The sequence below is a fragment of the Podarcis vaucheri genome (genome assembly GCF_965113315.1).
Source record: "Podarcis vaucheri genome assembly, chromosome: 7".
Taxonomy (NCBI): Eukaryota; Metazoa; Chordata; class Lepidosauria; order Squamata; family Lacertidae; genus Podarcis; species Podarcis vaucheri.
In genome coordinates, this window is record NC_138765.1 from 72,135,677 (window position 1) to 72,149,903 (window position 14,227).

The 14,227-nt window shown below is 46.4% G+C and overlaps 1 protein-coding gene across 5 annotated transcripts in view; it reads left to right on the plus strand.

Moving 5' to 3' along the window:
- MEGF6 (multiple EGF like domains 6) overlaps positions 1-14,227 on the plus strand; it is a 218,049-nt gene that overhangs the window by 111,787 nt on the left and 92,035 nt on the right. The window contains exon 1 of one of the 5 annotated variants that reach the window (XM_082229750.1): positions 12,428-12,927. The exons of the other annotated variants lie outside the window; for them this stretch is intronic. Within the exon in view, the coding sequence (XP_082085876.1) occupies positions 12,753-12,927 (175 nt within the window). The 5' untranslated portion in view covers positions 12,428-12,752. Of the gene's footprint in view, positions 1-12,427; positions 12,928-14,227 lie in introns of those variants that run through there. 5 annotated transcript variants of the gene reach the window in all.

Below are 14,227 nucleotides of genomic sequence, written 5' to 3' on the forward strand. Positions count from 1 at the left end.
CATCCATTGCTCCACTCACTCTATATCTCTATATATTTAGGGCCCACCTTGCTGAGATAGCTCAGTTGGTAGAGCATGAGACTCTTAATCTCAGGGATGTGGGTTTGAGCCCCATGTTGGGCAGAGGATAACTGCATTGCAGAGAGTTGGGCTAGATGACCCTTGGGGTCCCTTCCAACTCTGCAGCTCTATGATTCCCCTTGTTTCTCCATTGGGGAAGGCAGAGGGTTGGACTAGACGATTGTGATGGCCTGGGATTCGGACTCAGATGCTGAACCTGAGGGATCCCAGCCTGCACAGGATTCCCCACCTCCAGAACCAGCTGAGCCAGGGCTGGGGCATGAGCCTGATTAATAAGAACCTCAGCTGCAGGCATCAGCTGAGTCTGCTCTGGCTCCTGAGGTGATGGAGGACCCATTGCCTGCAGGTGCTCCACACTCAGCCCTGTCAGAGGAAGGTGAGGTTGCCTCTGGGTCCGGTAACCCTCCAGCCTCTCCCGATCTGCAGAGGCTCAGGGCAGAGAGGCGGAGGGAACTATGTTCCCGCAGGAGGAGTACTCACCTCCAGGCCAGGAGAAGCGAGTCACCAGAGGATCGGGGCCGCCCTATGCCTCGGGGCAGATAAAAGCCAGCCAGCCCCAGTCCCAAGTTGTGGGAGCAACATTGTTGGTTGCTAGTTCCTGCCTCCCTGCCTGAGCTCCTGACCTGCCCTGGCTCCCTGCTTGCAAGCCTGTTCCTGACTTCACCCAACTCCCTGCCCTGCACCCGGCTTCTGCTACTACGGACTGCCTCCATGTTGCACCTTTGACCACTGACCGCACTTGGACCTCGCCTCTCGGGTAACCCACGGGACCAGCACAATGATCCTCATGGTCCCTTCCAACTCATATAGTCTATGATTCTATGTATGGGGGGTGCTAGGAAATCTGCCCAAGTTCCTGCTGTCTGATCGAACATAGAAACTTGTCTATGGGAAAAGTTCCCAATGCCCCCACTGAACTCGAGAATTCGGTTCCTACCTCCTGAGCCAGAGAGCTAATTTTCAGCTCCGAACAAATCTTGTCAAACCTTTCTCTCTTAATTTATAAAGATTTTTTTTGGCGATTATCATTCACACACCGGGGGACCTTGAAAGAACATATTAACACATCAGGACAGGTTTGTGGGCAGGGATAACCCCGGCGAAATTCCTTTAGTCTTACAAGCTCGGTCCACATGGTTGTCAGCAGGCTCCGAAAGAGGTGATGAATAGCCTGGCAACCAAATCGAGGCGAAGATATAAAGGTTCCTTGGGAATCATACAAAGAGGTTGCCAAATCTAAACCAACTCCTTCCAGAGCTTTGTCAGCTAAATGAAATCAGGTGACAAGCAAGCATACAGTTGGGCCAACGTCAATAACCTTGTGCCTATAGTGTTCCGCTTAATTCCAGAAAGTGCTTCATTCTACTGTGAGCCTCCTTTCCAGAAAACGAAATTTCATCCAGTTGGTTAGATCTTCAGATGTTCTTTGAAGCTATAGGGAGAACCTTCCAGCATCAGCCTGACAACTGAAGGGTGATCAAGGGCTTGGAGCAGCTCTCATTTGAGAGAAGTGGTGCTTTTTTGTTTTGATTTTCTTAAAGGCAAGCAAGGTAGAATCTTGATGGAGGTGGGAAGGTGCTGCATGTTGTAGAGAACGTGGGCAGGGGAAAGTTTTTTCCCCTCCTTCTCTTCTAATATTAGAATTTGGGGACATCCAATGGAGCCAAATGCTGCAGCATCCAGGACAGGCACGGGTGGCGCTGTAGGGACACGGTTGACACTGTGGGTTAAACCACAGAGCCTAGGACTTGCTGATCAGAAGGTCAGCGGTTCAAATCTCCGTGACAGGGTGAACTCCCATTGCTCGGTCCCTGCTCCTGCCAACCTAGCAGGTCGAAAGCACGTCAAAGTGCAAGTAGATAAATAGGTACCGCTCCGGCGGGAAGGTAAACGGCGTTTCCGTGTGCTGCTCTGGTTCGCCAGAAGCAGCTTAGTCATGCTGGCCACATGACCCGGAAGCTGTCTGTGGACAAACGCTGGCTCCCTTGGCCAATAAAGCGAGATGAGCGCCGCAACCCCAGAGTCGGTCACGACTGGACCTAATGGTCAGGGGTCCCTTTACCTTCACCCCATAGCATAGCTGAACTACAGAACTCACTCCTACAAGATGGCAGCAATGGCCACCAACTTGGATGGCTTTAAAAGAGGGCTGGACAAATTCACAGATGATTAAGCTATTAATGGCTATGTTTTATCTCCACTGTTGAGGGCAGGATGGCTCTGAATATCCTTTGCTGGGAGTCGCAAGTGAGGAGAGCACTGTTGCACTCAGGTCTTGGTTTGAGTTTCCCATTGGGGCCCAAAACAAGATGCTGGACTAGATAGGCCTTTGGTCTGATCCAGCAAGGGCTCTTAGGTCCTTATTAATCATACTCTCCTTGGAGGGCTTTTAAAGAGAATTAGAAAAACTCTTGGAGGATGAGGCTATCCACAGCTGCAAGCCATGGTGATTATGTTCAGTCTCCACAGTTGAAGGCTGTATGCCTCTGAACACCAGTTTTTGGGAATCTGAAGTGGGGCGAGTGCTACTGTGTACATGTCCTGCTGGCACACTTCCTATAGACACGTGGAGTGGTATTCAACCAAATAGTAGCACTAGCCCAAAGATTACTGTGTGTGCAATGGGATTTCCCCCATCTCCTCCCCCTGTATATTCCCCAAGCCACCCCTATATCTGTTCTGGAGAGAGTTGGGGAAAACCCCAGAACAAATTTAAGGTGTGCACAGAGAGAGAAGAAGAGGCAGACATTCCACTGCACACAGAGATCTCCTTTTCCCTTTCAGCTTTGTGGAGTACAGCCCATTGTTGGCCACTGTGAAAACAGGTTGCTGGGTGAGGTGGGCCTCTGGCTTGATCCATCAAGGCTCTTCTTGTGTTTTTCACGCGAGGGCTGTCTGGGTGAGAGTTTTGCTCCATCTGCTACAGAAAATGGCCCACAGAGGCAGTCAAGCACCTTCCACTCACTGTGATTTGTACTCCAGGGTGCCTGCTTTCTTCTTCTGCTTACTTACTGGTTTTCTTCTGCAAAATACCCCCCATTAAGGAAGCAGCAAACTTCCCTGCCATTAGTCTTAAGTTTGCCATGTGTTTCTTTCTCTCCCTCATTCCAGTTTCTCTTTTGCAGTGGTGAATCTTCACTGCTGAATCTTCACTGAGTCATCTATACCCTCTGCTCCGTTCCCCCGGCTATTTCACAGTGCCATCTCCCCACCCCAGCAACAGTTTGAGGTATAATTGGTTGGACCTGCATTGGGAAGTTACACAGCTAGGGTCAGTTTCAGTTTCTGAAACCTGTCAATTTCAGCTTATCATTTTCCCAGTCTGAATCCAGGGGAAATGGTGGTGAGAGAGACAGGTGGAGCAGGGTGCTCGTATTAAGCTGCACGTGTGATTGGGAACACAGGAAGCTTCCTTGTACCGAGTCATACCATTGGTCCAACTTGATCAGTATTGTCTGCCATGATTGTTGGGGCTCTTCAGAGATCTCAGGCAGAGGTCTTTCTGAGTCTCCTTACTTGGAATTGCAGGGGACTGTCTTTAGGACCTTCTTTATTATTACTTTATTTATTATTTTCAATTTTATACATTTCAATAATTCTATAATCATTTTAAGATTTCTGAATCTGACTTCCTTCCCCCTCTTTCTGAGGTTCCTTAAATTTATTTTTTAACATTTTCTGCCTATCCAGATTAACTTAATTTGCTCATTTATTCATCTAATTTAAAGATACTCTTATAAAACTGTAGGTTATTGCAATAATCCTCTCAATGTTCTTCTCTGTTTACAGTTTATTTGTAAATATTCAGTAAACAATTTCCATTCTTTTATTAAAAAACGTTTATCTTGATTTCTTATTTTTCCCAGTCAGTTTTGCCATTTCTGCATATTCCATCATTTTTTGTACCCATTCTTCTTTTGCTGTGACTTCTTCTTCTTTCTCTTTTTGGGTAAGTAACATTCTTACTGCAGTAGTCACATAGATGAATACATTTCTATACAGTTTGCGTAGTTCTGGCCCTATAATTCCCAAAAGGACCTTGGGACCTTCTGCATTCAAAGCATATCCTCCAACCACTGAGATATACCCCCTTCCCCAAAATGAGTGAACTCAGATTCAACACTAGCAAGAAAACCATCACATCCCCTTGTATCATATCAGGCACAAGACTTCCCAGTGAAGTCTCTTTGTGCTTCCAGCTGGGAGACAGTGGAAGGAAGAAGGGATGATGAGCTTGTCAAACTGCCCATGGAGAAAAAAAGTGTATGCTGACTGTACAACTTGCTCCTTTTTTTCTGAAACAGTTCTGTGTCTTCTAGGAAATCACTTTGGCTTGGTGGAATACTGTTATGAATCAGAAGCAGGCTCGATGTAGCAGTCGGTTAGCTTTGCGATTCAGAAGGCAGAGGCCACGGGCGCTTAAGAATTTGGTTCTCATTTGATTCAGCCTTGCTAAAAATGACTCGAGGGTGGGTTTATTTCTTGAGCATAAAAGTGTTCTCTGGCTCCTGGCACAGGCCAGCCCAGTGTACCATTTCAAAATGGTATTCATTGCGCTCCAAAACCGCACGTTTTAATTTGGAATTTTTCCGCAGCCAAATCGATACCGCGGAAATGTCTGTGATTCTGAAAGAGAAGCTTTCCTTTCCTCGGTGGCACAATGTGACAAAGCATTCCAGAAAAGCAATTTATGCTTTTATGAGCTTTGCTGCTGAAAAGGAAAAAGGGGGGACACAGAATACCCCCTCAGCTGCCTGTGCCCCCCAAAACACTGACTGGGGGGGCTGGCTCCAGGTTTGAGGGGCAATTGCCAGGGCCCCCCACTCCTATTACAAGGCCTTTTAGCCCTTACCTTGGTTGTGATAGGGCTGCCTATTCTTTTGCTATGGGTGTCAACAGTGAAAATCTCAGTCCAGCCTGAACTGGGTGCAAAGTACTTGTTGTTGTTGTTTAGTTGTTTAGTCATGTCCGACGCTTCGTGACCCCATGGACCAGAGCACGCCAGGCACTCCTGTCTTCCACTGCCTCCCGCACTTTGGTCAAACTCATGTTGATAGCTTCGAGAACACTGTCCAACCATCTCATCCTCTGTCATCCCCTTCTCCTTGTGCCCTCAATCTTTCCCAACATCAGGGTCTTTTCCAGGGAGTCTTCTCTTCTCATGAGGTGGCCAAAGTATTGGAGCCTCAGCTTCACGATCTGTCCTTCCAGTGAGCACTCAGGGCTGATTTCCTTAAGAATGGATAGGTTTGGTCTTCTTGCAGTCCAGGGGACTCTCAAGAGTCTCCTCCAGCACCATAATTCAAAAGCATCAATTCTTCGGCCTTCTTTATGGTCCAGCTCTCACTTCCATACATCACTACTGGGAAAACCATAGCTTTTATTATACGGACCTTTGTTGGCAAGGTGATGTCTCTACTTTTTAAGATGCTGTCTCTCACTTGCACACAAATATATACACACACTGCATGCACCTACACATCTCTCTCTCTGCCCAAGTGCATCTCAGACCACACATATGGCCACATATTCATAATTTCTGTCTCTCTCACACACCTCCCCCGCAGACCACACGTCTGCCCCCCACATCCACACCACATGTGCATCTCCCCTCGAGTGCGTTCCTTCCTTTTTAGCATGCCTGGGCATCCACAGGAATTTTTCTCAAGAGTCTCCTTCAGCACATTAATTCAAAAGCATCAATTCTTCGGCGATCAGCCTTTTTATGGCCCAGGTCTCACTTCCATACATCACTACTAGGAAGACCATAGCTTTAACTATACGGACCTTTGTTGGCAAGGTGATGTCTCTGCTTTTTAAGATGCTTTCTAGGTTTGTCATTGCTTTTCTCCCAGCAAAGTATTTAGTTTGGGTTTTTAACCCTGTTTAAACATGGTGGGAGGGGAGAAGAACATGCACACAGGCTGGCTGGACATCTCCTCCTTCTCCTCCCCTCCTTCTCACTGCCAAACCCACCCCCCTTTTGAGCACCCTGGGTTGTTCCACATAGGTCTGAACAGAGGCTGCCTCAATCCAATCCTGCTGGATCTGGTGCACAACCCTAATTTTAATTCTTTCGCAATACACCTGGACTCAGGCACTACCTGTCATGACAGGGCTAACCTTTCCATTTCGGTTGGTCTCTTGTTTGGCCAGTTCTCCACATTTCCACATCAGTTTACAATCATTTTTTAAAGTCCCCATGAAAATTAATCAGCAATGAAGTGTGGATTCCTTCTAATAGTGCACATTTTTCTATGAAGTGCAACCTAATCTACAGAATTTTTTTTTTGCAATGCAGTTTTCCCCAGTGTAATGCATTTTTCTTTTCTTTTCGGTATGTCATTTTCACTAATACATGCTGGATCAGGCCAAAGGCCCACCTGGTCTGGCACTCTGTTCTCACAGTGGCACTTCAGAGGGTTGGACTAGATGGCGCTTGGGTGTCCCTTCCAATTCTTCAGTTCTATGATTCTATGAAATACATGTGAAGGGGAAGCCTGCAAGCAGAACCCGAGTGCAAGAGCAACCCTCTCTCTTTACATATTTAAATGTGCACTTGCATGTGTGTGTGTTTTAAACACCCTCCTTGTGGAAATGGGCCGGATTGGAAAAATGAATGAAAATGAGTTGCAGGGAAATAAACTGACTGTACCATAGGCATCCTTTTCCTGCCACACAGGAATGGTTCGTCTCTAGCTCGCTGTGTGAATAAAAGCATTGATGCTTTTGTAAAAGCCTTTAGATGCTCAGGTAACAACTTCCACAGGGAAGGCCTGCCCACCCGTGAATGGACTTCAAGGAGTCAATGAGGCTAAACCTCTCCTCTTCATAGAGAACTGAGCCCAGCTAAGGGGGACGGAGCTTTGCCTTGATCTTTATCCATGCTTCCCTCTTCCCCATCCCTTTACCCCATCGTCTCCATCACCAGCACTGAAAGGACTGGGAAAACCATCGCCCCCACCATCATAACAGAGCAATTTGCCCGATAATCTTGTCTTTCAACAGGTTGTATTAATAAAAAAAACAACAAGGAAGGTTTGCTTGTGTATCTGCCGCTCGGGCATGTGGGTGGGTTTCGATTTCTTCAGCCGCCAAAGAGAGCTTCTGTGACTGATTAATGGGTAGTGGTGGGGGGGGAGGGAGAGGGAGAGTATATGTCTCAGCGGAGTAACATTTGCATTTTATTGTTCTCGCAAGAACACGCAAGAAAGTGCAGCGAGGATACTTGCTGGGTTCCCAGCTCTGGCTCAAGCTCCCGAGGAAAGAATTCATGGTGAAAAAAGAATGAAAATAAAAAATGCCTAAGGAAATCTGGCTCCATCCAAAGAGATTGCTGTGTTGGGGGGCAGGAGCCTGTGGGGCAGGGAGAGGGATGTTTTAAGATTCTTAGCAAGGTTTAAGGGCCTTCTCATAATGAATAAGCAGTGTCTTGATTTAAAATATCCTGACCATTGCAATGTCATTAAGAAAGCTCAAGGAGCCAGCCGATTCCTTATCCCTGCTTTTATGTTTTTAAATTTTTAACCAAACCAAGAATGTGCAATTTTTTCTACCCTGAGGGCCACATTTCATTCCGGGCAACCTTCTGGGGACCACGGTCGAGTGGTGGGCAGGGCCAGAGGAAAAAGCGGGTGGAGCGATGAATGCAAATAATCTTTGCATGAGATGCAAACCCATGTGCGGAGGGCAGTTGTTTTATAGCCTGCATTTATAACAGGGACAGGGAGACTTTTCTGTCCTGAGGACCACATTATTTCATTGGCAAGCTATTAGGGACTGCATGTTGGTGGTGGGTGGGGACAGGGGCCAAAGTGGGTGAGGCAGAAGTCATGCTTCTTATCTTTGTACAGGGCCAATGAGATGCGTGGCCTAGGGAGGGTTGTATTGGCCTGGGCAGTCTCAACAACCTGTTAGAGAGAGCTATAGACATGGCTTGGTAAAGGTAAAGGGACCCCTGACCATTAGGTCCAGTCGTGACCGACTCTGGGGTTGTGGCGCTCATCTTGCTTTATTGGCCGAGGGAGCCAGCGTACAGCTTCCGGGTCATGTGGCCAGCATGACTAAGCTGCATCTGGTGAACCAGAGCAGCGCACGGAAATGCCGTTTACCTTCCTGCTGGAGTGGTACTTATTTATCTACTTGCACTTTGACATGCTTTCGAACTGCTAGTTTGGGAGGAGCAGGGACTGAGCAATGGGAGCTCACCCCGTCGCGGGGATTCGAACCGCCGACCTTCCGATCGTCAAGTCCTAGGCTCTGTGGGTTAACCCACAGCGCCATAGTCATGGCTTGAGACTAGGTTAAATATTGTCTCCGGTTGTTATGGACTGAAACTAAGTTGCCACCTTTTGGCTTGTCCTTGCATCTCCCTCCTTTTTCCTACGCAGTTTTTATTTACTTACTTAATAAGTATGAAATTATTTCATAAAATTCATGCACAGCTTGATGGTTAAAAAAAAGAAAGTAATTTACAAAGAGAGGAAAACAATAAAATTACCAGTAAGAGCAGTAAAGACAACTCTTTTGAAACATTCAGATGATAAAATCAGCAATAAACTAAAAACAGATCAAGCATTCTGCATGTCTGGGTCGGCTTGTCTAAACAAAAACAGTTTACAGCAGACGCCAAGAAGAGCACAGGGGATGGTGCCTGAAGCACAGGGGAAAGGGTACAGGGAATTCCAGCGAAGGTGCTACCAAATTAGAATTACAGAACCAAACAATTGTAGAGTTGGAAGGGACCCCAAAGCTCATCTAGTCCAACGCCCTGCAAGGCAGGAATTCTGACCTGGGCGGGCTCAAACCACCTACTGACCCATTGTGCCCCCGAGGAATAAAATACCAATTTCTTACAAATTAAAAACGAGTGTTGTGTGGCACCTGTAACACTACTGTGCAGATCGATGCAAAGCAATGGATGCTGCTGTGTTCTCCAAGAAACAGCCTCTTGTTCTGAGCCTATGAAGTGAGTAACCTTGTCTTCTATTACCTGAGAATTTAACAAGGAGCATGCAAGGCCACCTTTTGCCCCTGGGCTGGAGGTTCCCCACCCCTGATCTTCAAAATCACGCCTAGTAGTGTTTTGGGTAAATTAAATCAATGCAGACAGAAAAGGAAGGAATTGTGCAAGTATCTGGAAGAAGCCCAGGGCTGATTAATTTGTGCAGTCAAATCCATGTAGGCTTCTCTGCTTCAGGCTGTTACCTGGAAGTGTTACCATTTTATATATACAGTGGTACCTCGGGTTAAGAACTTAATTTGTTCTGGAGGTCCGTTCCTAACCTGAAACTGTTCTTAACCTTGAGGTACCATTTTAGCTAATGGGGCCTCCCGCTGCCGCTGCCACGCGATTTCTGTTCTCATCCTGAAGCAAAGTTCTTAACCCGAGGTACTATTTCTGGGTTAGCAGAGTCTGTAACCTGAAGCGCCTGTAACCTGAAGCGTCTGTAACCCAAGGTACCACTGTATATAATTGTTCCAAGAGCAAGTTCCGCCTTTACGTTATTAAAAAAATTTCTGTGTGTTCACTGTTTTGCTGCCACGTTCATTCCAGAGGCAGGTTGCTGCATGGCTTCATATTTCCCAAGAGAACCCTCTGTTCTTTGCCGGCTTGCACCAGGGTGCCCATCCAAATAACATTGGGTGGGTGTGACGCAGGTAGTCACGCCCTGAAAGGTTTGACAGATTCCTTCCTGCATAACATGCGCAGAGCAGTGGGTGTGCTTAGCCGAGTGTGTGCACAGAGCACACAAAAGCCGCTCGTCTTGGCAGCGTACCCTTTCCGCACGGCCTCACCCAACCATGAGTGAGCATGTGGTCAGATGCGTACGATTCAAGGCTGTGAAGCTGGATGACTCACTGAGTGCCCCCACCGCCCACCCCTGTTCAGAAATATGTGTGGATTGCTGCTCACGCATGGATTAGTGCAGATAGTTGGGTCTTAGTGGGGCAGGCCAGTTCTTGTTGTCAAGGTAAGATGAAAAGAGCTTTTGAGGAGCCAGCGGGGAATCCTTGCTAGCACTAGGACTTGTGGACAGCCAATGGCGCTGATGGTTGGGAGATCCAGGGCAGATAGAAGAAAGGACTTCTTCATGCAGCTCATAGTTAGACTACGGAACTCACTCCCACAAGATGCCGTGATGGCAACCAACTTAGAGATCTTCAGAAGGTTGACAAATTCATGGTGGATAAGGCTTCCAATGGCTTCTAGCTGGGATGGCTATGTTCTCCTTCCACTGTCAGAGGCAGAATGCCTCCGAGGACCAGTTGCTGGAAACCACAGGAGGGGAGAGTGCTGTTGTGCTTGAGTCCTGTTTGTTGGTTTCCCAAAGGCATCCAGTTGGCCACTATAAGAACCAGGATGCTGGACTGAATGGGCCATTGGCCTGATCCAGCAAGCTCTGCTTATGTGGGTTGTATCCTGCTGAATCCTACTCAAAACAGACCTATTGAAATTAATAAGCCTAAGTTAGTTATAGGTCTTAAGTTACTGAATGGGTCTACTGTGAGTAAGACTTGCACTGGATACAACTCAATGTCTCCCATGAACAGGCTTTGAAGTGGCCCTGTCTGTCAAATACCACGCCGGATAAATGATATTTGCACCCTGTATACACAATGCCTTTTGTATCTCAAGGAATACCAATTCACTACCAGTCAACAAAGAGTCTTTACATTCCAAGTCCCTAAATTTAACTATGCAACTTTGAGAAAATATGGAAAAAATATATAAAATCACCCAAGACTGTGTGTATAAGGCTGCAAATGAAATGGGATATTTATTAGTCCATATTTTTTAAAAAATCCTAGTAGGCTACACTTCCAAACCTTTGAGTTTCCAACACTCAATTGGAGTGTTGCATTACTTGCCCCCACAATATCCCTGCCCACAATTTAAGATTTGCTTCAAAGGCTCTTCCCATAGGTTGATTGGGTGGGTGTTCCATGAGGGAGGGAGCCACAGGGCTGTGGGATTCCCTTCCATCAGACCCATGTCAAATCTCAAATCTCTATGTTGCTAGCTTTTCAGACATACCTGGAAATCTATCTCCCCCCCCCCCTTGGTCTTCTGGTCATTATGCAGATTAGCTGGGTGATGAGTCTGACTCAATTATTTTTTTCTGACACTGTTTTTCTCTCTGTGTCTGTGTGTGTGTGTTGCTGAGTTGTAGTTTCAAATTTTTCAATTTCATATTACTGTTTTAATCCTTGTGTCATTACTGATTGCAAGCTGTTTTGGGTGGGCATTTATTTATTTAGAAAATATACAAACCTAAAAAATCACACACCAAACAAACCTACAAATGGTGTACAAGTCTTATTTTCTATAAAGCATGATTAAAAAATGCAGACCAATTTGTCCAGAAAAACAGAACAACAATAATAGGTTGTATCTAATGCTAGTCCCCCCCCCAGAGTAGATCAATAGAAATTACTGGATGTGACTAGATACATTGATTTCAATGGGTCTACCCTGAGTAGGGCTAACCCGATAAGAATGGGTTGTAGCCAACCTTAGTCCTACTCAGCAGTGGCGTAGCGTGGGTTGTCAGCACCCGGGGCAAGGCAAGTAATTTGTGCCCCCTAAGCCGTGGATTTGCGTCCCTAACCCGTGGATTTGCGCCCCCTAACCCTAACCCCCAGATGTTGCGCCCGGTGCGGCCGGCCCCCCCTGCACCCCCCATGCTACGCCACTGCTACTCAGTAGTGAGCCTGTTTGTTGTGTCCATTATTTTCAATGTGTCTTCCTTGCATAGGACTAATACAACCCTTTCTATTTGGTGTGACTCTCTCCCATTTGGCTTTGAAATATGCAGTTGGGGAATATTTCATTGTCTCAAAAAGCAAAACTCCTTCCCGGAGTGTGGGGTGGGGTGGGGGGGAGAGAGAGAGAGAGAGAGAGAGAACTTTGGAATATTTCACTGATTCTAAGCAGGGCTTTCCAAAATGTGGTGTTGATTTAAAGACCGCCCTCCCCTTCCCCCCCCCGACTCTCCTGGTTTCTTTTCTTGTTTACATGGCCAATTTTAGAATCCAGATTGGCCCCGAGCCAGGAACTCAATAATGCCCCAGAGCCCATCAGCCAGAATTCCTTTGCTTCTCAGGCATAATTTTGTGTGTGTGTGATGAAGAGTGTCACACTTTTTTCTTTTCTTTTCTTAGAGTAGCCCAGATAGAACAGGGGAGAGAAAGATAATTTGTGCTGTGAAAGAGTAGAAGGGGGCAGAAAAGCCACTGTGGGTTTGGTCTTTTTTACCTGCAGGGGGCGGATCGAAAGTTGAGAACATTCACTTTTTTTAGAGAGAGAGAAGTCCGTGTGGGAGGGTTGCTCTGAAAAGCCTCCTCCCCAACGACATGTGTGCTTGTAAGCAAGCGGGTGGCTGTTTCACAGGGACATGGTGTGTACATCAGGGCATCCTCACCAAAGGAATTTATCTCCAAGCTGCAAACAATAGCATAGTTTGAGCAGAGAGGAGAGGGATTTGCTTTGCAACTCTCTGTCTCTCTCTTTTAAAAGCATTTCCCATGCATGCACATGGAAACTTTGCAGCTTAACCATTTTCCTTCTGCTGCGCTGGGGTCTGGCTTTTCTTAAACCTCTCCGCCCCCCCCCCTGCACTTTTTTTTTTAAAAAAATAATTAATTGAAATCGGATTAGGTTTTGTGCTATGGGACACAAGCAGCAGGCAGAGTTTTGGATACTGCTATTCTGCTGTGCAGCCGTTTTGCACAGCATCCCCCAAGCTACCGCCCTGCACTACCGCTACCTCTGGAGAAACTGTTACCCGTGCTATTTGGGGCAGGCAGGATACGGCAGCGTGGGCCACTCTGAGCGGAGGCCAGGTAAGGTACAGCTTGTTTTGTTCACAACTCCAGGGGCGCTGTTGGCTGCCTGTACAACAGCATAGCTTTTTAAATGCATGAATCCTTTTTCTCTCCCCTGCCTCGGGACAGGTATCATAGGATCCCGGCTGATTCTTATATATTTTTTTCAAATGACAGCAGGTATGATTGGCCTTCCTTGTCTGGTGAGGATGGGCCCTTTAATCCTTAATTGCATTTCACTAATCAACTTGATTGATAGTTTGCTATTAGCACATATATATATGATGAGAGGTGACTTTTGGATGGGAAGAGCTGTTTGAGAGTGGAATTGGCTCCACAGAAGGTGGTGGACTCTCCTTCATGGGAGATTTTAAAACAGAGATTGGATCTGTCAGGGATATGTTAGCCGTGATTCTTGCATTTTCAGGGAGTTGGACTTGATGACCCTTGGGGTCCCTTTCCAATCCTACCAAGCTGGGGTGTTTTCCATGGTATAAAGTCACATTATCCTGGGAGGGTTCACCTGTTACGTTCAGGGAGTATACAGTGTGTATACACAGTCGTTAGTTAATAAAACTATTTATAGATCGTTAATTTATAAGGAAAGTATTGAAACGGTTCACAGCAATGCTACCTAAAACCATACAATATAAGCCAGATAAAAAAAGTTAAAATCAGAAAGCAGGAAACTATTCTTAATTGCCTGTGTAAGCTTGACAGCACAGAAAAAGTTTTCACCAGGTGTTGGAAAGCTGATGCAGAAGGCTCCAGCTGAATCTCTATTGGCAGAGTGTTTCACAGGACCAGGCCAATAACACTGGGTTCCCTTTTGTTGTCAAATAAGCCTCACCAACTCTGTAAATGACCAGCAACGCGATGGCAGATAATCTCCGTGACTGAGTTGAAATATGAGGGTTCAGGTGATCCCTAAGGTACCTAGGACCTAAGTTGTTCAGGGTTTTGTAAATTAATTAGTTAAGCAGTACACTCATGTGGGCATTCACACACAGCATCTAATGAGGGTACTGTCTACGTTATAGTTTAGTAGTACAGCTCAACCACATGTGTTCTTCCACACAAAGACTTAGGTGTGTGTGGAGACAGCTTGTGCCTGTTTTTGGTGTAATGTGTGAACAAGCTTATTCAGCCAACCCATTGGTTCAGAAAGCCAACTATTATCTGTGCTGACAGGCAGAGGCTCTCCGGAGTCTCAGACAGAGATATTTCCTGCCACCTGCTGCATGTTCTTTTTTAAAAACTGCAGAATTTGGGGATTGAACCTCGAACTTTCTGTGTGTAAGGCAGATGCTCTATCAAG